Source organism: Gallinula chloropus (genome assembly GCF_964237585.1).
Source record: "Gallinula chloropus genome assembly, chromosome: Z".
Taxonomy (NCBI): Eukaryota; Metazoa; Chordata; class Aves; order Gruiformes; family Rallidae; genus Gallinula; species Gallinula chloropus.
In genome coordinates, this window is record NC_140089.1 from 88958664 (window position 1) to 88982736 (window position 24073).

Below are 24073 nucleotides of genomic sequence, written 5' to 3' on the forward strand. Positions count from 1 at the left end.
AGGGACTGGGAGGCTGCAGTGAGGTCCCCCCACAGCCTTCTCTTCTCCAGGCTGACCCAGCCCAGCTCCCTCAGCCTCTCTCCATAGGGGAGCTGCTCCAGCCCTCTGAGCATCCCCGGGGCTCCTCTGACCCCTCTCCACCAGCCCCACATCTTCCTTGTGTTGGGCCCCAGCTCTGGGCACAGGACTCCAGCTGGGGCCTCAGGAGGGCAGAGCAGAGAGGGACAATCCCCTCCCTGTCCCTGCTGCCACCCCCTGCTGATGGAGCCCAGGATCCCATCACCCTTCCCAGCTGCCTCAGGGGAAGTTCCTCCTCCCCCATCACCCCCAGGTCCTTCTCAGCAGGGCATCTTACATCCAATACCTTAAGTCTCACCTGTTTTGGGGTTATTTTGTTGTTGACATCTCATGGGAATAAATTTATCCATTTTCCTAGTTTCTTTTCCAAGATTTTCCATGGAAAACATCTCCTCCCCACAATAAGAATTGCAGTGATAGATTATAGGAAACATATCATTGCCAGGAATGAAAATGATGGTGAGAACATGTTGCCCAGAGAGGCTGTGGAAGCCCCATCCCTGGAGGTGTTCAAGGCCAGGTTGGATGAGGCTTTGGGCAACCTGATCTAGTGAAGTTGTCCCTTGGGGTTGGAACTAGATGATCTTTGAGGTCCCTTCCAACCCCTGTGATTCTGTGTGTCTGTGATTTTCCCCAAGACATAACTGATAAACCAGCAAAGCATCAAGGGAAAAAATGCAACTTTTCCAAAGTCAGGGACACTTTTGCCCCCAAATTCAGTTATAACCATGATTTCACCTCAGCTGACCTCCTCTCTGTGTACTTCCACCTATAAAGTGTCACTGGTGAGAAGCAGAAGTCATTCTGAACAGCATTTTTCAGTGTCATTTTCTGCTTTGGAAGGCAAAGTGATATTTTTTTATTACAAAATGAAATCCAGGCACAAGTAGAACATTTTTATGTCGAAAAACATTAAATATTAAACTCTCAACTTGGTCATCTACCCTGGGCTCTTGACCAAAGTCCTCATGGGCCTCTTGGGATGGCTCCATAATAGGAGTTCCACAACTTAAGGTCCTTTCTGGGGGGAGACAATATGTTAAGCACGTGCTAGGAGTTGGAGAGGATCTATTTTCTGGCAGCTGAGGTAGAAATGATGATGAAAGCTTCTCAGACATTTGAGTTGCTGCTGTTCTGATGGCTTTGGAGATGAAAACACAGCGCTGCAGTCCAAAGTCCCACAGAGAAGGCACGTACCACCAGAGCTCTGCTGCCACTGTCCCTGCAGCTCCTATCCCTGGAGGATGTGGAGCAGATTAATCTCTGTTGTGACAGATCCCCATGCTCTGAGCAAACTCTTTCTCACACATGAATTATTCTGGGCTTAAAGAGCTACCTGAGTCCTGGTGGGACTGTGGGCTGCAAGAAGGCAGCCCCAGCTCTCCTCCCCGCCACAGCTTGACTCCAACCCAACTTAAAATCAGTGTTTTCTGTTAAAAAACCTTGAGACTATGTGTTTTTAGAAAGCAATTGAGGAAAAGAGCCAGCTCTCATTACTACTTTGTGCATGCACAGAGTGGGATTGCTGGAGACTGAGCTCTGTGGCTCTCCTAAATGGATGTTTTAAATATTAACACGTAGGCACTTCAGATCTTCGCTGCAATCCTACTTGGTAGGCAGGTGCTTTATGGGATAATAAGAGCATCTGCAATAGCAAAGGAGTTTAGAGGTACAGTGCAGGTTTTTAAATCACAGAATCACAGGCTGTGTTTGGTGGGAAGGGACCTTTAAAGACCATCTCATCCAAACCCCCTGCAATATGCAGGGGCATCTTCACTACATCAGGTCACACAGAACCCCAGCAAGCCTGATCTTGAATGTTTCCAGGGATGGGGCCTCCACCACCTCCCTAGGGAACCTGTACCAGTGATCTACCCCCTCAGAGTGAAGAATTTTTTCCTAATATCCAACCTAAATCTTTCCTTTCCAAGTTGAAAACCATCACCCCTCGTCCTATGGCTCCATGCCCTCAGGAACAGTTCTTCTCCAGCTTTCTTGTAGGCACTTTTCAGGGACTGGAAGGCCACTGGAAGGTCCTCCTCAAGCCTTCTTCTTCTCTGCTCCAGGCTGAACATCCCCAACTCTTTCAGCCTGGCTTCCCAGGAGAGATGCTCCAGCATTTGGATCATTTTTGTGACCCCATTTTTGTGGCCTCCTCCTCCAACAGGCCTCCTGCTCCAACAGTCCCACCTCCTCCTTGTGTTAAGGGCTCCAGAGCTGGACACAATATTCCAAATGAAATCTCCCCAGAGCAGAGCAGAGGGACAGAATTCCTTCTCTCTATCTGCTCCCCACACTTCTTGTGATGCAGCTCAGGATGCAGTTGGCCTTTTGGGCTGCAGACACACCTTGATAGCCGCTATCAATTTACGAGTAGGCCTCGACGTCAGCTAAATGTTAAACTCTTTTTAATTATAAGCATTCCTCTCCAGAGATTGTCTCCAATTAAGCAAAACAGTCTGGTTTTGGGGTTGTTTTTTTTTATATATCCCTGTGCTTTGCAGTCACTATAGACTGAGCAATAAGAGAAACCCACATCCCCGCCTCAGGGACTTGGAAGTTTGTGGCCCATTCGGGAACGCTGCAGTAATTGTTTTCTGATGGCTTTAGCCCCAGAGGGAAACACCTAGTTCTGAATTCATGTTTAATTCATAATATTGGTCAGGCTTGCTATTTATTTTTATTTTTTTGGCTCGAGCTGTGTGCTCTGAAAGTTCCTCAGGAGCAGCACTGGAAAGCGAAACGACTTCTCGGCCTGCAAATTTTAGGCCGAAGGAGAATGTACCTGCAGTTAAAAGCAACGAGCTGTTTTTCTTAAGTGCCTAATTAATGGCTTCATTATGTAAAACGGTTCGTCATTATTCTACTAATTTGGCTTAATTTTGTGTGTATGAGCATCACCAAGAGGAATTACAACCTGAATGAGTCCTAGGCCTGTGTAGGCCTCTTCGATTTTCAAAGCCTTTGCTTCAGTGTGCTTGGGGAACGCCTTTCTCTATTTATTCCTTCCTCATTATTTGCCATTCACTAATTTTGGGTGCTTTTTAAATCTTTCCTTGGTTTGATTTCTATTTTTACCCAAAACAGGACTGGAGAAAGGAAGCCAGTACAGTTTCCAGGTCGCTGCCATGACAGTGAACGGAACGGGACCCCCCTCAGACTGGTACACAGCGGAAACACCCGAAAACGATCTCGATGGTAAATGCATCACTTTTAAAAGCTCTTCTCTCCCAAAAACCTTCCAGCATTGTAGCCAAGGGGTGTCACAGCACTTGTCACCCAGGCTGAGGTTGTGGTGGGGAGCTCAATACCCACCATCAGATGGTTTTGCACACTCCTGGATCCCAGGATTGTGTTTCTGTGTTGTCACCAGGCCAAAAAAAGGTCAGAAACCTTTGTTAACATGAATCCATGGCAGAATTTAGCTCCTGAGCATCACCATCCATTTGCATACAGCAAAGGGAATGTGTAACTTCGTGAAGCGACAAAGACACTCAAAGAAACAATGAGGAAGCGATGGCGACGAGCCTTATAATTCACCAAGCAAATATTCAAATAGGTTTCAATTCTGTTTCCCAGCCTTAGTTGGGGTTGGTTGGGGTTTTTTTTTTGCAGATGTTACAAATGCAGGTTGGCAACGAAGCTGAATAATTAGTGAAAGATGACGGGGTGCAGATACCTGAACCCCCCCCCTCAACGATGGACTGTATAAATCAGTGCAGATGCTGACACAAAAGGGAAGCAAACCACTGAAATAAAAGGGTTAGATAAAAATGACTGGAATATTTGAAGTAGTAAAAAGAAGAAAAGGAGAGTGATGAAAAAGATTCCCTTAAAAAAAAAAAAAAAACAAAGAAAGGAAAAAAAAATTAAACAGAGTGCAAATCAAATGGAACAAAGAACCTGACAGATGGAAGTCAGACGGCGCAACCACAGACAATCCATGAGAAGCAAATATGTAGGAGAAAGGAGCTGAATAGGAAATAAAAGGAACCTGATGAAAATTGCTAGGATTTTTTTTTTTTTAAAAAAAACAAAATAAGTCACCTGAAAAAAAAAAGGATCAAAGGCAAACGGGATGAAAGAATAAATAAATAATCAGTTTTAATGCACCTTGATGTCGCCTTTCTTTTTGAGGGGCTGGCTTTCCTTGCCATCTTGCAACCAGCCCTTTGCAAATTGAAGGTTTTCTGCCTTTCCTTAGAGCCAAATGCAATTTTCCAGCAGACCGGCGGCGCCCGCAGCGCGTGGCGTGTCAAAGTGGTGAAGCCAAGACCTGTGGTTTCCCGCTCAAGAGAGGTGTGACGCTCCTGTCGCTGTACCGACGGCGCGGCGGTGCGTGACGCTCCCTTTGTAATTACGCTGTGGTTACCCAGCAGTTTGAGAAATGGTGTTGTTAAAGGGGAGAGAGTCAAAGAGGAATTGAAAACACACCTTGGCATGCAAGAAGAGACCCCCATCTTTGAGCACACAGAGTTTGATTCGTGTTTAGGATGCACTACACCCCTTGGAAGGTGGGGTTTTCTCCCCAAAACCCATGTGTTCATCACAGGAGACCCACGTTGGATGTAGGTGTGTGTGAAGCAATTCAAGCAAAGGCCCTTTTGGGTTCACGTGTCCTTTTTCCATGCAGTTGGGATGAATCCTCCTCAGGAAGGTGCAGCAGCCCGATGTTGGGATGAATTCTCCTCAGGAAGGTGCAGCAGCTCGATGTTGGGATGTTCCAAACACTCTGATAAACCTCAGGGGAAAAAAAACCAAATCTATTTATTCCTGTAGTTATAGAGAGTCCTGCAAGTGTCTTGAGAGGCTGGGAACTGCAATTCCCTCTCCACTACTCCACTTAATGTAGTTTCACTCCCTTTTCACTGGAAGCCTGGTTGGCATCAGCGATACGAAGACGAACGGTAGCCCGGAGAACAGCTTCAACTCCCAATGGATATTCCTTTTAATTAGTGTGTTTTGTTAAAGTGATTAGAAAGCCAAACATAGCTTCTTCTTCCAGGTTCCCTAGAAAGCTTGCATGCCTTTCCTGACAGCTGGGAAGGTTTTAAATATTTATTTTAAGCCTCAATTTTTTTTTTTCTGCTTTAAAAAAAGGAAATCTGGGGGGGAAGAGGGGGGGGAAAACTAGAAAGAAAAGAAAATTTAAAGCAGCAGTGCTTTCCCCAAAGGGGCTGATTTAAGTAGCTTGAAGAAGGATGCAAGAGAATCTCTGATTGACTTTCCAAAGGTCTATTGCAAGAAAAAATGGTTTTAGGGTGCTTGGTTTCTGGTTGTTTCATTGAACAGATGGAAGTTGTTCCATGGTTTAGTGATGCTGGTTTTTTTCAGTTCAGCTCCAAATTAGTGCTTGAAGAGTTCTGACAAGCTAAGCTGCTGTGATGTTGGAAATGGTGCTGAAGAGTGGTTGGGGAGATACGTGAACGGAACGCGATGAGGAAGAGCTACTGTGTAAAATACACCTCTTGGAAAGTCATAAGACTGCTGAAGTCACTCAAGATGTGGTATCCCAGGAGGAGATAACACACCAGGGGGTGACACAGACCTTCAGCTTCCATTTCCTGGGAACTTAAATGTTCACAAGGGAAAGTTCTGGGCTCCTCAGGTCAAGAAGGATGGAGAACTCCTTGAAAGAGTCCAGCACAGGGACACCAAGGTGATGGAGGGAGTGGAACACCTTCCTTAGGAGGACAAGCTGAGGGAGCTGGGGCTCTTTAGCCTGGGTGTGACCTCATCAATGGTTATAAAGATGTAAAGAGTGGGAGTCAGGAGGACCAACCCAGGCTCTTCTCAGTGATGGCAGTGATAGGACAAGGGTGCAGCTGGAGCAGAGGAAGCTCCATGGGAATATAAGGAGGAACCTTTTCCCTGTGAGGGTGGCAGAGCCCTGGGCCAGGCTGCCCAGAGAGGCTGGGGAGTCTCCTTCTCTGGAGACATCCAAACCCCACCTGGATGTGATCCTGTGGGATTTAGTCTGGCTGCTCCTGCTGTGGCAGGGGGGTTGGACTAGATGGTCTCCAGAGGTCCCTTCCAACTTCTAATGTTCTGGGATTCTGAAAAAGAAGAATGAAATGATCACCACAAAATCAGGTGCTGACAGATCCAAAGAGGAATTCTCCTCCAGTGTGGTGGATACTAGGCTGTGGAGCTAGCTGACATCCTCAACTCCTGTCTCTGAGAACAACAGATTATGGTACCCAAAACTTTCATCACCCAAGTGACAAACTCTTGGTGCAGCTAAGAGGGGGCCTCTAAATTTGGCTCAGTTGGGATTTAGGATGAAGAACTCATTTGGCACTTGACATAGAGGAACAGGATCTCAAGGTTGCTCCTCAGAAGTACTTCTGGCATCATCTTCAAGCCCAGAAGAAAGAAAAGTTGAATGTATTGGTCTAGAACTGCAAGGAAACAGCCTGGAAATGACAACAGGAGTAGGAGATACGTGTTTCAATATGAGTTTTACTCTTGGATATCTAATTGCTGGGACTCTGAAGATCAGCAGAGCCATGCAAAGGTTGGATAGTCCAGTTTCCTGAAGAATGGATGGAGTTAATATGTCATTTAGTGGAATTCTTTCCTGTGAAAAATGTGCTTTGTTGTAAAGAGAACCAAAACCAAGCTTGTTTGAGGGGAAAAAACCCCATCGTGCTTCTGATGTTTAACTTGGAGATGTGAAATCCATGATGTGAAATCTAAAATTCAGCTTAAGGAAAATAGGGTGTTTTTTTTTTCCCCCAGAAAATGTTTAAACAGATCAAAATGTAATTAAAATGGCTTGATGTGGAAAGCTGAAGGATAAAAGAGTCTCCATGCTGTGTCAGATAGAAAAAAAAACCCATCTAAAGGCAGTTGATTCTTGAAATGCTCTGATTTCCACCTGAAAATCGATCCTTTTAGGAAGTTGGAGGAATTGTGGTATCACTGAGTCATCCAGCTTCAAGTGTGGCCAGTTCTGGGCTCCCTGGGATCAACCAGCCAGGGATCTCCTGGAGAGAGTCCAGAGGAGGGACAGAGATGCTGAAGGGCCTGGAGCATCTCCCCTGGGAGGAAAGGCTGAGGGACCTGGGGCTGTTCAGCCTGGAGAGGAGAAGCCTGAGAGGGGATCTGATCAATGAGGATCAAGAGCTGAAGGGTGGGACACAGGGGGACATGGGCAGCCTCTGCTCAGTGGCTGTGGGGACAGGACAAGTTGGAGCCCAGGGAGTTCCCCCCCAATGTGGGGAAGAACTTCTTCCCAGTGAGGGTGAGGGAGCCCTGGGCCAGGCTGCCCAGGGGGTGTGGAGTCTCCTTCTCTGGAGAGATTCCAGCCCCATCTGGATGTCTCCCTGTGTGCCCTGTCCTAGGGACCCTGCTTTGGACCTGATGAGCTCTGGAGGTCCCTTCCAACCCCTCCAACTCCGTGATTCTGTGATTTAAAGCTTGAAATTGTTGGGTTTTGGGTTTTTTTTTTAAAAAAAAGAAATCTTTGGGGCTTGTAAGAACTCCTTGTTGTCATTTGTTTTCCAAACAGCACTGGTGAGGACTAGCAGCTCGAGTAGCTTTTGCTTCTGCATTAAAACAAAGTGTGGGAGTGGATTTCGGTGACTTTACTTCAACCTTTAAACAAGACCCCTGGGTTGAAAGTTTTAAGAAGTTGAATGCAAAGGACTTCTAAAGTTCTGGGGTGTTTCAAACTGGTAATGTACTAATCAGACTTACCTGAAGGTGCAGCAGGTGGCTTTTCTCCATGTCCTCTACCTTGTGTGTAAGAATTGACCTCAAAGCACGTGAAACACCACGTTAGGACCACGATTTCTGAAGTTCTTTGGGTGTTTCAGACTGGTAATGTACTAATCAGACTTACCTGAAGGTGCAGCAGGTGGTTTTCTCCATGTCCTCTACCCTGTGCTTAAGAATTGACCTCACAGCTCATGAAACCTACATGAAGGACCATGACTTCTCCAAGGTTTACAGTGGGAATGCTTCACAACTTGGAAGTGGCTTTTGTGGGAGTTTACATCATTTTATAGTAGTCCTGGGGGAGGTGGGTTGTACCCCCTCCTCATTACCTTCTGCATAAGCTTTCCCCTATCATCTTACAAGCCTTTTTTGGGGGGTAAAAATGGTGACTTGTCTCTTTCTGCTCTCAAAGAAGACAAGGTACCATGTAGCTCCTCTGGAGAGACTTGTGATATGGTGGCAATCAAGTAAACTCAGACAAAAGGCATTTACTCATCTAATCTTGCCAGTGAAAGCAATCAAATAAACTCTAAGCAATTAATTCCTACTCAAAAATGATGAATTTGAGTTGCAAATACCCATGAATAAATTGATTTGTTCTACTGGTTTATCCACACCACGTCGGTGAGTTGTTTCAAGCAGCTTCAAAGCCAGAGAGGGACATCCAAGACTTAAAGTTCCCTTCTTGTTTTCATAGGAAAGAGACAGATTCTCTCCAGAACCTGACTAGAAAGTAAATATTTCCATTAAATAATCTCTGAGCACAGAGATGACTCATCCAATCAGCTGTCAAGATCTTGCAGAACATGTAGATGGAAGTGGGAAGAGTTGTCCAATTGGGAATTCTCTTGTAGGTTATCAGTTCTCTGCCTCATTTTCCATCTCCCTGGTACCTTTAATGCTCAAGGTGGACAAGAGTTAGGAGATGCTCTGTTTAGAAGAGGCTGAGGCACATCAGTGGTGTTGGAAAGGAAGATGAGGTTGCATGTAAGGTCTGCATGTAACTTTGGGGACCACCTCGTTGGGTTGGGAGGGGTTATTTTTTCCTCTGTGACTATCCCCACCTCCACTCAAACCTCATGAAAAGCACAATGGAGTGAGAGGAAAGTGACTTGCTACTTCTCTTTGGTTTTGTGTCCTTTTCAATCCCAGAATCTCAGGTTCCTGACCAACCCAGCTCTCTCCATGTCAGACCTTTGACCACAAGCATCGTGATGAGTTGGACTCCGCCGCTCAACCCCAACATCATCGTCCGCGGGTACATCATCGGCTACGGCGTGGGGAGTCCTTACGCCGAGACCGTGAGGGTGGACAGTAAACAGCGTTACTATTCCATTGAAAATCTGGGTAAGTGAGGGGTTCCATTCAGCTCCTCTCCTGGAAAGAGCTGATTCCTCTGGTTTTGGAGGTCTATCTCCAGGGGCTTCCTCAGGCACGGCTTTTTCAAGCTGTTTCTCCATCCCATCCAAAGCTGGGTGAAGTGGGTGACACGCAGGACACTGTGAGAGCTGGAGAGCTGGGCAGGGAGAAACCAGGTGAGGTTCAACAAAAGCAAGTGGAGAGTCTGGCACCTGGGAAGGGATAACTGCTGGAATCAGGACAGGTGACCTGCTGGAGAGGGACCTGGGGGTGCTGGTGGGTGACAGGGTGGCCATGAGCCAGCAGTGTGCCCTGGGGGCTGAGACAATGGGATCCTGGGGGGCATCAGGGGGAGTGTGGCCAGCAGGTGACAGGAGGGGATCCTCCCCCTCTGCTCTGCCCTGCTCAGGCCCCACCTGGAGTGTTGTGGCCAGTTCTGGGCTCCCTGGGATCAACCAGCCAGGGATCTCCTGGAGAGAGTCCAGAGGAGGGACAGAGATGCTGAAGGGCCTGGAGCATCTCCCCTGGGAGGAAAGGCTGAGGGACCTGGGGCTGTTCAGAAGCCTGGAGAGAAGAAGCCTGAGAGGGGATCTGATCAATGGGGATCAAGAGCTGAAGGGTGGGACACAGGGGGCCATGGGCAGCCTCTTCTCAGTGGCTGTGGGGACAGGACAAGGGGTGATGGGCTCAAGTTGGAGCCCAGGGAGTTCCCCCCCAATGTGGGGAAGAACTTCTTCCCAGTGAGGGTGAGGGAGCCCTGGGCCAGGCTGCCCAGGGGGTGTGGAGTCTCCTTCTCTGGAGAGATTCCAGCACCATCTGGATGTCTCCCTGTGTGCCCTGTCCTAGGGACCCTGCTTGGGCAGGGGGGTTGGACCTGATGATCCCTGGAGGTCCCTTCCAACCCCTAGGATTGTGTGATTCTGTGACCTTACATTTGGGCCTACCTTCCAAACTCTAGATAGCCTAAACCACATCAAATCTCTTGGATCAAACCCTCCTTTTCTTCAGTAGATCTTCTCAAGCCCCATACTCCTCAGGCTGACTCTTGCTCATGAGGAGAGCTGCTCCTAAAGTTGTTATTCCCTGTGGACACCCAATCCCTGGTGTTTAAATTCCATGGCCATCTCTACAAACTCCTATTTTGAGCCTGTCAAACAGGTGTTGAGGGACTAATGATGATTCATTATTCATGGCCCAACCTTTGGTGACACCTCATCTACATTCTCAACGTGGCACCGCGGAGACCTGGATCCTTCTACTGGTGATGGATTGTTCTCCTAACACTGGGGAAACAGCTCCAAGTTTAAAACTCTAATGGTTTCCTTTTTATTCCAGGGAAAAAACAGTAGGTTTTCTCCTTAATTATCTGGGAATGATCAGGAATTAAAGGAAAATTAATTAACTTGATGCACAAATTTGGACTCTCAATCCTAAAGGTCCAAAACTCTTGGATATCTGTGGATGCTTTTCTTTGGAATCAATATTTTTGTGGCACCAGGAGACCTTTTTGCTGCTTCTTTGGGCAACCTGGAGAGCAGAACAAACTGGGAGCAGAATAAACTGGGAGCAGAATAAACTGGGAGCAGAATAAACAGGGTTTCCTCCTACTTCATTGAATGTCTTCTCCATGTCCAGGTGTATTTTACATGCTGGAGGTAGTTGCAAAGAGCTACGTGTAGATACTCCCAAATATTCACCCAGTTCTCCAGGAAAATAACTGGTTTCTGATGGTTTGGGCAAGTTTGGGGTTATTATGGGAAATAGGAAGATGTCTGACCAGGCTAAGGAACGAATGGGGAGCAGCTCCCCTATGGAGAGAGGCTGAGGGAGCTGGGCTGGGGCAGCCTGGAGAAGAGAAGGCTGTGGGGGGACCTCACTGCAGCCTCCCCGTCCCTGAAGGGACCCCAGGAACAGGAGGGGAATCAGCTTGTTAAAGGGCAGAGACTGGCAGGACAAGGGGGCTGGAGTGAAGCTGGAGGAGGGAAGGGGGAGATGAGATCTTAGGGGGGAAGTTCTGAGGGGCTGGAAGGGGTTGCCCAGAGAGGGGGGTGGGTGCCCCACCCCTGGGGGTGTTCAAGGCCAGGTTGGATGGGTCCCTGGGCAACCTTGTGTAGCTCCAGGCCTGGAGGTTGGTGTCCCTGCTTGTGGCAGGGGGGTTGGAGCTCTGTGACCCTTGGGGTCCCTTCCAACCCAGCCCAGTCTGATCCCCTCTTGGTAAGATGGTTGTACCACCAAGCACAGGACAGCTTTGCATCACATTTCAGGTCCTTCACATCCATTCTTCAAGCAAACCTTATTTTTAATGACCAAATCAACCTGTACCCAAACTCTCCCAGCACTTTTCCAAGTAGTCCACTTCAGCAAGTGAATAAATCACTTCAAACCCCTCCTCCAATGAAAAGTCCTCAGTCTCTCCTCATGGTGATTGAGATCTTCTGTGAGATCATCTCGAATGCAGCTGTGTAGAGGTCAACACTTGCACTCCAGAATGAATTAAATAGAGTGGGTTTTCTCATAGACTGAGTGGTCACATTACCTTGGAGACACACTCCTCAGGTGCAGAAGCCTAAGATAGCCAGAGACTTCCAGCTTTGTCAGTGAAGACTTTCAGGAGCAAGCATGCCCACCCCCTGCTCTCATTCAGCCTCTCCTCTGATGGAGAAACTGGTGCTTGACTGGCTCTTGAATGAATAATTCCAACAAGGACACCAAGTTCTAGTGGTTCTTGGGGTATTTTTTTTTAGATATCTTTGAAGTTCTGTGCTTGGGATTATAAATGGGAAGATTATATATACCCCTCCTGTGAGGAGAGGCTGAGGGAGCTGGGCTGGGTCAGCCTGGAGAAGAGAAGGCTGTGGGGGGACCTCACTGCAGCCTGAAGGGACCCCAGGAACAGGAGGGGAATCAGCTTGTTAAAGGGCAGAGACTGGCAGGACAAGGGGGCTGGAGTGAAGCTGGAGGAGGGAAGGGGGAGAGGAGATCTTAGGGGGAAGTTCTGAGGGGTTGGAAGGGGCTGCCCAGAGAGGGGGTGGGTGCCCCATCCCTGGGGGTGTTGAAAACCAGTTTGGCTGGGGCCATGGGCAGCCTTGTGCAGGTCAGTGTAGGTTGGGAGAAGGGCTCCCCTCAGCCTCCTCTTCTCCAGGCTCAACACCCCCAGCTCCCTCAGCTGCTCCTCAGAGGATTCACCCTCCAGCCCCTTCCCCAGCCTGGTTGCCCTTCTCTGCACTCACTCCAGGACCTCAATGTCCTTCTGATGCTGAGGAGCCCAGAACTGGACCCAGCACTCCAGCTGCAGCCTCACCAGTGCCCAATCCCATCCCAGCCCTACTGGCCACACTGGGTCTGACACAAGCCAGGATGCCATTGGCCTTCTTGGCCACACTCTTGCTCAGTCTGGGGTCACCCAACACCCCCAGGTCCTTCTCTGCCTGACAGCTCTCCAGCCAGTCTCCCCCCAGCCTGTAGCACTGCCCAGGATTGTTCTCTCCCATGAGCAGCACTCTGCCCTTTGCCTTATTAACCAAGAAGAACCAGGTTTCATTTTAGAAGGAGCTTGAAGCCCACTTGTTTTTCTGTGACCTAAGAAAAAGCTCCAGTGACCTCCCTGAGCACAGAGGACTTGCTGTGGCCCCTCTTGAAAGAGTTTAATTGGGAAGCTGGAGTGCACCTCTTGGAATATTATTTCCATGTCTCTTTTGATCTGGAACCTTTGATCCTCTTGCCCTGGCAATGAAAGCCAAGCGTGGAACGCGCCGTGAAACCCAGCAAAGTCTTTTCAAAGTCCTTCTCCTCCCAGAAAGCCTGGAGCTCCTCCCAGCTGAAAAAGTTCAGCTCTGAAGGGGAAATCTGAAGCGATTGCTGCTTAATTAGTGGTTTGGAGGATTAGAGCTACTGGAGGAATAGTAAGAATGTAGTAACAACTCGCAGCGCTGAGTTGTTTTGTAAGGCTGGAAGGGGTTTGCTTGGTCTCTCCTGGTCTGTACAGCATGGGGTGAGGTCAGCAGTGATCTGAGTGGTGTGTCATGGCCAGCAGGTGACAGGAGGGGATCCTCCCCCTCTGCTCTGCCCTGCTCAGGCCCCACCTGGAGTGTTGTGGCCAGTTCTGGGCTCCCTGGGATCAACCAGCCAGGGATCTCCTGGAGAGAGTCCAGAGGAGGGACAGAGATGCTGAAGGGCCTGGAGCATCTCCCCTGGGAGGAAAGGCTGAGGGACCTGGGGCTGTTCAGAAGCCTGAGAGGGGATCTGATCACTGGGGATCAAGAGCTGAAGGGTGGGACACAGGGGGCCATGGGCAGCCTCTGCTCAGTGTCTGTGGGGACAGGACAAGGGGTGATGGGCTCAAGTTGGAGCACAGGGAGTTCCCCCCCAATGTGGGGAAGAACTTCTTCCCAGTGAGGGTGAGGGAGCCCTGGGCCAGGCTGCCCAGGGGGTGTGGAGTCTCCTTCTCTGGAGAGATTCCAGCCCCATCTGGATGTCTCCCTGTGTGCCCTGTCCTAGGGACCCTGCTTTGGCAGGGGGGTTGGACCTGATGAGCTCTGGAGGCCCCTTCCAACCCATTAGATGGCTGGAGCAGCTCCCCTATGGAGAGAGGCTGAGGGAGCTGGGCTGGGTCAGCCTGGAGAAGAGAAGGCTGTGGGGGGACCTCACTGCAGCCTCCCAGTCCCTGAAGGGACCCCAGGAACAGGAGGGGAATCAGCTTGTTAAAGGGCAGAGACTGGCAGGACAAGGGGGCTGGAGTGAAGCTGGAGGAGGGAAGGGGGAGATGAGATCTTAGGGGGAAGTTCTGAGGGGCTGGAGACCAGAGAGGGGGTGGGTGCCCCATCCCTAGGGGTGCTCAAGGCCAGGTTGGCTGGGATTCTGGGCAACCTTGTGTAGCTCCAGGCCTGGAGGTTGGTGTCCCTGCCTGTGGCAGGGGGGTTGGAGCTCTGTGCTCCCTGGGGTCCCTCCCAACCCAGCCCAGTCTGGGATTCTATGAACCCCTATGATTCTGTGATTATCTTCACACACCCTGACACAAGCCTTACCCCAGGTGATGCAGAAGAGTTTTGGATACCAAAACTGTTTCAACATCCTAGATTCCATCATCATTCAACGAATAAACCCTTCAAAAGAGCCATGCCAACAATTACAAGGGATGAGAAATAAAGAGAAAGCACTTTAGAGCTGAATTTCCATCAGAGCCAACATACCAAGAGCAATACAAAAGGTTCCATCAAATCCACCTTCATCTTTAACCCGTGGAGCAGATTAAATTTGACCCTTGATGGCAAAAAACAAAACAAAACAAAAAAAAAGAAACCCAACCCAGAAAGCATTTTGTTTTAGGAGAGAAAGAAGGTTTTTCATTTTCTTTAATCTTCCCCGATGACGGTCGTGGATTATGACAAAGACATGAAAGGGAACAACAGCAACAAAAACCAAAGGAATAATAATAAAAAAGCAGCTTTTTAATGGAGTTTGGGGTTGTTTTCTTGCCTTTTGCATTTTTTAATACAAAATGGAACAAGGGGAAAAAAAAATCAGAGAGAAAATATGTGAAATTGTTCAGTTTCCCTCCTAGAAGCCATTAAAGCCCAGCGCTAACGAGTAAAGGCACTTGGAGGCTCAAGGGACTCTTCATTTTCTTTCTTGCCTTTGAAAATCCAACTGTCATTTTAAATGAAACCTCTGCTATTTCTGCAGATATTTCATGTCATTATTTGCTTTCATTTCTCCCTGACTTTGCTTTTTACTTGTGGAGCGGGGAGAAAGCGCTCCGGATTAAAAGGGGTCACTTGTTTACATTGCAAATGGAGCTTAGGGGACCACCCCCAAATTGGGTACTGATTTTCAGAGCAGCCTTGTGTGGAAGGGATTCAAATCAGGTCTGGATTTTCAGAGCAGCCTCATGTTGAGTCAAATCAGGTCTCGATTCTCAGGGCATCTTCATGTTGGAGTGAATCGAATCGGGTCTCGATTCGCAGCATCCACATTTGAAGTGAATCAAATCTGGTCTCAATTCTCAGGGCATCCTGGTGTGGAAGGGAATCAGATCAGGTCTGGATTCTTAGGGCATCCTGGTGTGGAAGGGAATCAAATCAGGTCTGGATTCTCAGGGCATCCTCATGTTGAATCAAATCAGGTCTTGATTCTCAGCATCCATGTGTTGGAGTGAATCAAATCAGGTCTCAATCACAGGGCATCCATGTGCTGAGTGGATCAAATCTGGTCTCAATTTTCAGAGCAGCCTTGTGTTGAAGTGAATCAAACTGGGTCTGGATTCTCAGGGCATCCTGGTGTGGAAGGGAATCGAATCAGGTCTCAATTTTCAGGGCATCCTCATGTTGAATCAAATCAGGTCTTGATTCTCAGGGCATCTTCATGTTGGAGTGAATCGAATCGGGTCTCAATTCGCAGCATCCACATTTGAAGTGAATCAAATCTGGTCTCAATTCTCAGGGCATTCTTGTGTGGAAGGGAATCAACTCAGGTCTGAATTTTCAGGGCATCCATGTGTTGAGTGGATCAAATCGGGTCTCAATTTTCAGAGCAGCCTTGTGTTGAAGTGAATCAAATCAGGTCTGGATTCTCAGGGCATCCTGGTGTGGAAGGGAATCAAATCAGGTCTGGATTCTTAGGGCATTCTGGTGTGGAAGGGAATCAAATCTGGTCTCAATTCTCAGGGCATCCTGGTGTGGAAGGGAATTGAATCAGGTCTGGATTCTCAGGGCATCCTGGTGTGGAAGGGAATTGAATCAGGTCTGGATTCTTAGGGCATCCTGGTGTGGAAGGGAATCAAATCAGGTCTGGATTCTCAGGGCATCCTCATGTTGAATCAAATCTGGTCTCGATTCTCAGCATCCACATGTTGAGTGGATCAAATCTGGTCTCAATTTTCAGAGCAGCCTTGTGTTGAAGTGAATCAAACTGGGTCTGGATTCTCAGGGCATCCTGGTGTGGAAGGGAATTGAATCAGGTCTCAATTTTCAGGGCATCCTCATGTTGAGTCAAATCAGGTCTCGATTCTCAGGGCATCTTCATGTTGGAGTGAATCGAATCGGGTCTCAATTCGCAGCATCCACATTTGAAGTGAATCAAATCTGGTCTCAATTCTCAGGGCATCCTGGTGTGGAAGGGAATCGAATCAGGTCTGGATTCTCAGGGCATCCTGGTGTGGAAGTGAATCAAATCTGGTCTCGATTCTCAGGGCATTCTGGTGTGGAAGGGAATTGAATCAGGTCTGGATTTTCAGGGCATCCTGGTGTGGAAGGGAATCGAATTAGGTCTAGATTTTCAGGGCATCCTGGAGTGGAAGTGAATCGAATCAGGTCTCAATTTTCAGGGCATCCTTGTGTTGAATCAAATCAGGTCTGGATTCTCAGCATCCATGTGTTGGAGTGAATCAAGTCAGGTCTCAATCACAGGGCATCCATGTGCTGAGTGGATCAAATCTGGTCTCAATTTTCAGAGCAACCTTGTGTTGAAGTGAATCAAACTGAGTCTGGATTCTCAGGGCATCCTGGTGTGGAAGGGAATCGAATCAGGTCTGGATTCTCAGGGCATCCTGGTGTGGAAGGGAATCAGATCAGGTCTGGATTCTCAGGGCATCCTGGTGTGGAAGGGAATCAAATCAGGTCTGGATTCTCAGGGCATCCTCATGTTGAATCAAATCAGGTCTTGATTCTCAGCATCCATGTGTTGGAGTGAATCAAATCAGGTCTCAATCACAGGGCATCCATGTGCTGAGTGGATCAAATCTGGTCTCAATTTTCAGAGCAGCCTTGTGTTGAAGTGAATCAAACTGGGTCTGGATTCTCAGGGCATCCTGGTGTGGAAGGGAATCGAATCAGGTCTCAATTTTCAGGGCATCCTCATGTTGAATCAAATCAGGTCTTGATTCTCAGGGCATCTTCATGTTGGAGTGAATCGAATCGGGTCTCAATTCGCAGCATCTACATTTGAAGTGAATCAAATCTGGTCTCAATTCTCAGGGCATCCTGGTGTGGAAGGGAATCGAATCAGGTCTGGATTCTCAGGGCATCCTGGTGTGGAAGTGAATCAAATCTGGTCTCGATTCTCAGGGCATTCTGGTGTGGAAGGGAATTGAATCAGGTCTGGATTTTCAGGGCATCCTGGTGTGGAAGGGAATCGAATTAGGTCTAGATTTTCAGGGCATCCTGGAGTGGAAGTGAATCGAATCAGGTCTCAATTTTCAGGGCATCCTTGTGTTGAATCAAATCAGGTCTGGATTCTCAGCATCCATGTGTTGGAGTGAATCAAGTCAGGTCTCAATCACAGGGCATCCATGTGTTGAGTGGATCAAATCTGGTCTCAATTTTCAGAGCAACCTTGTGTTGAAGTGAATCAAACTGAGTCTGGATTCTCAGGGCATCCTGGTGTGGAAGGGAATCAGATCAGGTCTGGATTCTTAGGGCATCCTGGTGTGGAAGGGAATCAGATCAGGTCTGGATTCTTAGGGCATTCTGGTGTGGAAGGGAATTGAATCAGGTCTGGATTCTCAGGGCATCCTCATGTTGAATCAAATCAGGTCTTGATTCTCAGCATCCATGTGTTGGAGTGAATCAAGTCAGGTCTCAATCACAGGGCATCCATGTGTTGAGTGGATCAAATCTGGTCTCAATTTTCAGAGCAGCCTTGTGTTGATGTGAATCAAACTGGGTCTGGATTCTCAGGGCATCCTGGTGTGGAAGGGAATCAAATCAGGTCTGGATCTTCAGGGCATCCTCATGTTGAATCAAATTGGGTCTCAATTCTCAGGGCATCCACATGTTGAAGTGAATCGAATCAGGTCTGGATTCTCAGGGCATCCTGGTGTGGAAGGGAATTGAATCAGGTCTCAATTTTCAGGGCATCCTCATGTTGAATCAAATCAGGTCTTGATTCTCAGAGCATCCTCATATTGAAGTGAATCAAATCTGGTCCCAATTTTCAGAGCAGCCTTGTGTTGATGTGAATCAAACTGGGTCTTGATTCTCAGAGCATCCTCATACTGAAGTGAATCAAATCAGGTCTGGATTCTTAGGGCATTCTGGTGTGGAAGGGAATCAGATCAGATCTGGATTCTTAGGGAATTCTGGTGTGGAAGGGAATCAAATCAGGTCTGGATTCTCAGGGCATCCTGGTGTGGAAGGGAATTGAATCAGGTCTCAATTTTCAGGGCATCCTTGTGTTGAATCAAATCAGGTCTTGATTCTCAGCATCCATGTGTTGGAGTGAATCAAATCAGGTCTCAATCACAGGGCATCCATGTACTGAGTGAATCAAATCAGGTCTAAATTTTCATAGGACCCTTGTGTTGAAGTGAATCAAATCAGGTCTCAGGGCATCCTGGTGTGGAAGGGAATTGAATCAGGTCTGGATTTTCAGGGCAGCCTTGTGTTGAATCAAATTGGGTCTCGATTCTCAGAGCATCCTCATGCTGAAGTGAATCAAATCAGGTCTGGATTCTCAGGGCATCCTGGTGTGGAAGGGAATCGAATCAGGTCTCAATTTTCAGGGCATCCACGTGTTGAATCAAATCAGGTCTGGATTCTCAGCATCCATGTGTTGGAGTGAATCAAATCAGGTCTCAATCACAGGGCATCCATGTGTTGAGTGGATCAAATCTGGTCTCAATTTTCAGAGCAGCCTTGTGCTGAAGTGAATCAAATCAGGTCTGGATTGTCAGGGCATCCTGGTGTGGAAGGGAATTGAATCAGGTCTCAATTTTCAGGGCATCCACATGTTGAATCAAATCTGGTCTCAATTCTCAGAGCATCCTCATGTTGAAGTGAATCAAATCAGGTCTGGATTGTCAGGGCATCCTGGTGTGGAAGGGAATCAAATCAGGTTTGGATTTTCAGGGCATCCTTGTGTTGAATCAAATCAGGTCTCAATTCTCAGGGCATCTTCATGTTGGAGTGAATCAAATCAGGTCTGGATTTCAGGGCATCCTGGTGTGGAAGGGAATCGAATCAGGTCTCAATTTTCAGGGCATCCTTGTGTTGAATCAAATCAGGTCTTGATTCTCAGCATCCTCATGTTGAAATGAATCAAATCAGGTCAAGGAGATGAAGACAACTGAGTGACCCAGGTTTAGAGAGGGGGTGGATGCCCCATCCCTGGAGGTGTCCAAGGTCAGGTTGGCTGGAGCCCTGGGCAACCTTGTGTAGCTCCAGACCTGGAGGTTGGTGGCCTTGGGGTTGGAACTCTGTGATCCCTCCCAACCCAGCCAGTGTATGATTTGCTTGGATGAAAGCCTTATTTCTCCCAAGGAAATCACAACCTCTCCTCCTGATGTGAGTTCCATCAGGTTTCTTTTGGGTCCAAAGCCTGAAGAAACCTTGCCCACACCCAATTAACCCTCCTGCTGGCCATTAAGCACGTTCCCTCTGCTGTCTGGAAGCATCTCAAGTCACTTCTTGGTCATTTATTATTCATGTGTCCCTATGTCGTGGAGAAATGGATGAGAGAAGGAGTAGGGAGGGGGTGGTGGTGGTGGTTGTTGCTTGGTGGTGGTTCAGAGCTCTCCCGCCGCGGGAGTGCACCGAGCTTGCAACGCACCGCGGGAGTTGCAAAGGTTCACGGCTCTGCAGGGGACAAGGGCTGTTCCTTAAGTGAGTGCAGCTGCCAGAGCTGCTGAGAGAGGCTTTGCTTTTTAAAAGGAGGAGAGAAAGCAGAGGGGAGAGGAGAGGAGAGAGGAGAGAGGAGAAAGGAGAGGAGAGGGGAGAGGAGAGGAGGAAGGAGAAAGGAAAGAAGGAAGGAGAAGAGATAAGAAAAGGAGAGGAGAGGAGAGGAGAGGAGAGGAGAGGAGAGGAGAGGAGAGGAGAGGAGAGGAGAGGAGAGGAGAGGAGAGGAGAGGAGAGGAGAGGAGAGGAGAGGAGAGGAGAGGAGAGGAGAGGAGAGGAGAGGAGAGGAGAGGAGAGGAGAGGAGAGGAGAGGAGAGGAGAGGAGAGGAGAGGAGAGGAGAGGAGATGGGGAGAGGAGAGGAGATGGGGAGAGGAGAGGAGGTGATGGGGAGAGGAGAGGAGATGATGGGGAGAGGAGAGGAGATGATGGGGAGAGGAGAGGAGATGATGGGAGAGGAGAGGAGATGATGGGGAGAGGAGAGGAGATGATGGGGAGAGGAGAGGAGATGATGGGGAGAGGAGAGGAGATGATGGGGAGAGGAGAGGAGATGATGGGGAGAGGAGAGGAGATGATGGGGAGAGGAGAGGAGATGGGGAGAGGAGAGGAGATGGGGAGAGGAGAGGAGATGGGGAGAGGAGAGGAGAGGAGAGGAGAGGAGAGGAGAGGAGAGGAGGAGAGGAGAGGAGGAGGAGAGGAGAGGAGAGGAGAGGAGAGGAGAGGAGAGGAGAGGAGAGGAGAGGAGAGGAGAGGAGAGGAGAGGAGAGGAGAGGAGAGGAAGGAGAGGAGAGGAGAGGAGAGGAGAGGAGAGGAGAGGAGAGGAGAGGAGAGGAGAGGAGAGGAGAGGAGAGGAGAGGAGAGGAGAGGAGAGGAGAGGAGAGGAGAGGAGAGGAGAGGAGGAGAGGAGAGGAGAGGAGAGGAGAGGAGAGGAGAGGAGAGGAGAGGAGAGGAGAGGAGAGGAGAGGAGAGGAGAGGAGAGAGGGGAAAGGGAAGAGGAGAGAGACAAGGGGAAAGGGAAGAGGAGGGAGAAGGAGAGGGGAGAGGAGGAAAGAGAGGGGAGAGGAGAGGGATATGTCCTGGAAAGGGGAGAGGGGAGGGAAAGGGAGAGGAAAGAGGGGAAAGGAGAGGAAAAGAAAGGAAAACTAATGCCCAAAGGATGTGGTGGGCATCATGTACCACGAGATGCCATCCTAGAAACAGCTCAGAGTGGGGCTTTGCTGTTCATCTCCTGAACCACAGGAAACCAAAAGCCCTTCACAGATCCTCATCAGAAATTCTCTGTGCTCCCTGAAAAGCTTTTCCCTCATCTTTGCCAAGCTCAGTGTGGAGTCTCCTTCTCTGGAGATACTCAAGACCTGTCTTGATGCCTCTTTGTGTGTCCTGTCCTAGGGACCCTGCTTTGGCAGGGGGGGTTGGACCTGATGAGCTCTGGAGCTCCCTTCCCACCATCTGTGATCTCCACATCATGAATGATACCTCACCACCATCTCTGCCATCCCAAGGGTAGAATCCCATAACCTACAATTAAAAAGAGCTTAATAAAGGGAAAAGCAGCAGCTCAGAGCATCATGATTCTCCTCCCCAGCACACTCTGGCAGCTGGAGCACGTTCTATTGTCCTCATAGATCCACCCTGATGCCCAGGCATAGTAGAAGGCATCACATCTCACTGAACTTCTGCTTCTCTTGTGGTTAAGAGCTGGAAAGGCAGTGGGGAAGAGGTTATTGAGTATATAACTTCACTTTATTGCTATTTTATTGGCTGTGGTTGCCTTAGGAGAACTCCAAAGGGTGAGGAAGTAGTTAGGATGGGATGAGCAACGTTTTCATGATGATCAGGAGACACCATCCAAGCTTCTCCTCTCCCAAGGTACCAATATGTAGAGTACTGAGGGTCCAGTAATTGTGCAAATGGGATATGGGAAGAGGACTTGGGAATGAATTTTAATTTGAGAGAGAAAGGAGCTGATGTGGAAATTCAGCTGAGTGTGTTGCCCTCTTTCCAAGCCTGGAAAGTGGTGGAGTCACCATAGAATCCCAGACTGGGCTGGGTTGGGAGGGACCCCAAGGATCACAGAGCTCCAACCCCAGGGACACCAACCTCCAGGCCTGGAGCTACACAAGGTTGCCCAGGGAAACATCCAAACTGGTTTTCAACACCCCCAGGGATGGGGCATCCACCCCCTCTCTGGGCAGCCCCTTCCAGCCTCTCAGAACTTCCCCCTAAGATCTCCTCTCCCCCTTCCCTCCTCCAGCTTCACTCCAGCCCCCTTGTCCTGCCAGTCTCTGCCCTTGGAACAAGCTGATTCCCCTCCTGTTTCTCTGCTCCCTTCAGGGACTGGGAGGCTGCAGTGAGGTCCCCCCACAGCCTTCTCTTCTCCAGGCTGACCCAGCCCAGCTCCCTCAGCCTCTCTTCATAGGGGAGCTGCTCCAGCCCTCTGAGCATCCCCGGGGCTCCTCTGACCCCTCTCCACCAGCCCCACATCTTCCTTGTGTTGGGCCCCAGGACTCCAGCTGGGGCCTCAGGAGGGCAGAGCAGAGAGGGACAATCCCCTCCCTGTCCTTGCTGCCACCCCTCTGCTGCTGGAGCCCAGGATCCCATCACCCTTCCCAGCTGCTTCCCAGCAGGGCTGCTCTCCAGGAGCTCATCTCCCAGTCTGTACTGGGATTCCTCCAGCCCCACCTCTTTGTTTGCACGGGTGTTTCCTTGACTTGCTGTCCTTCTCTCTTGTTTTGCAGGGCAGGACTTGTCCCTTCTCCATCCCAGCTCCCACTTTTAACAACATGTGCTTTGTTTTGCCTTCTCTCTCCTCCTCCTGCAGAGCCCAGTTCCCATTATGTGATCTCCTTAAAAGCCTTCAACAACGCAGGAGAAGGTGTTCCCTTGTATGAAAGTGCCACCACCAGGTCCATGACAGGTGAGTTGCTGGCTCATCACCTCTTCCTCCTCAACAAAGGTGAACTTTAGACACTTCCCAAGAGAAACTAAAGATTTTGGTCAAAGCAATGGGGAGATAAAGACCAATCCAACAACTCCATCACCTCCAAGTCCCTGCTAGAGTCAAGCAGCTTTGTTCTCCACCCTGTTGTACCTACACAGATGAAAGCAGCTTTGTTCTCCACCTTGTTGTACCTCCACAGATAGAACAAATCATTTACTCCTTCTAAAAGTTGACTGAAGGAATTCTGGAGGGAGCCAAGGATTTTTCAGCAGCCACCAGTGGTTGGGGTGGGACTGCCAAAGAGTTTGAAGACCAAAACTGAGGAGAAGATGACCAACCAACCCAACCTTAAAGGGTTGGGGTGGGGTGGTGGGTTTTTTTTCCCTTGGGAGCAACTTCAATCATTTGGAGGAGTTTCTTTCTCATGTTTCACCCATGGTGTTCAGAGCTGCCCAGTGAAAGGGAAGCTGTGTCACTGAGAGCAAACCCAATCCTTGACGCTGGCTTGGGTGGACCATGAGGAATAAACCAACCAAATGGACCTTCAGTAGCTCTGGAAGGGATTAAAAAAAACCCCCACCAAACCAAATGAGCTTTTCTCCAGGTGGTTTTGTGAAGTATTCCCATGAGAAATCTTGGAAAGTCTGAAGGAAGTGGGGGAAAAAGTCGTTAATTACATAATTAAGGGGAAGCTTAACAAGCTGTGGTAGATATAATATGATTGGGGGGATCTTCTGTTGCTCCTCCTTGTGATCTGAAGGCAGCAGAGGTCATTCTTGTTGAGTATGTGTCTTGCAAAGTCTTCTTCTGATGAGTTGGCCTCAGGGTCCATCTCTACTTTTACTCTCAAGGTTTCCCTGTGGAGTCTATTTAAACCCCAACTGCTTGGTGGGATTGGATGTGATGTCTGTTTAAAATCCTGTGGAGAAGGTCATTCAAGCTCAGGCTCTGGTTTTGGTGGCCTGACCTGATGATCAGCTGTGAGAAGTCCACCACTGTGTTTCTGTCTCATTGCTGAGAGACTTGGTGCTCCACCATCTCCCACCCATGAGGTGTGGCCTCTGAAAGGAGCTTGTGGTTTGGGTTCTTCCTGGAGAAAGAGCTCCAAAAAAAAAAGGCTTTTAGGAAAAGGAGGAAAGCACAGGACCAAGAAGCAGAGGAGCTGATGCAACCTGACCACCAAAACCAACTCCAACCAGTGTTTTGTTGGCCCTACTTAGTGTATACACATAATCTGGTGTCTCCTTTGTGGATTATGGTGGTTGAACATCTCAAGATTCACCAAACAGCTCCAAAGAGCCAGAAACTTCTCTCTCAAGTGATGACAATGACAGATGCCCACACATAAAGACCAACGAATGACCCTTG

General features: G+C 48.8%; 1 protein-coding gene across 1 annotated transcript in view; it reads left to right on the forward strand.

Moving 5' to 3' along the window:
* The window catches only part of DCC (DCC netrin 1 receptor), a gene marked incomplete at both ends in the record, with an annotated part of 309485 nt that overhangs the window by 242821 nt on the left and 42591 nt on the right, over positions 1–24073 (forward strand). Inside the window, 3 exons of the mRNA XM_084278967.1 lie at positions 3166–3276; positions 8953–9147; positions 22586–22681. Coding sequence (XP_084135093.1) covers positions 3166–3276; positions 8953–9147; positions 22586–22681 — 402 coding nt within the window. The remainder of the gene's footprint in view (positions 1–3165; positions 3277–8952; positions 9148–22585; positions 22682–24073) is intronic.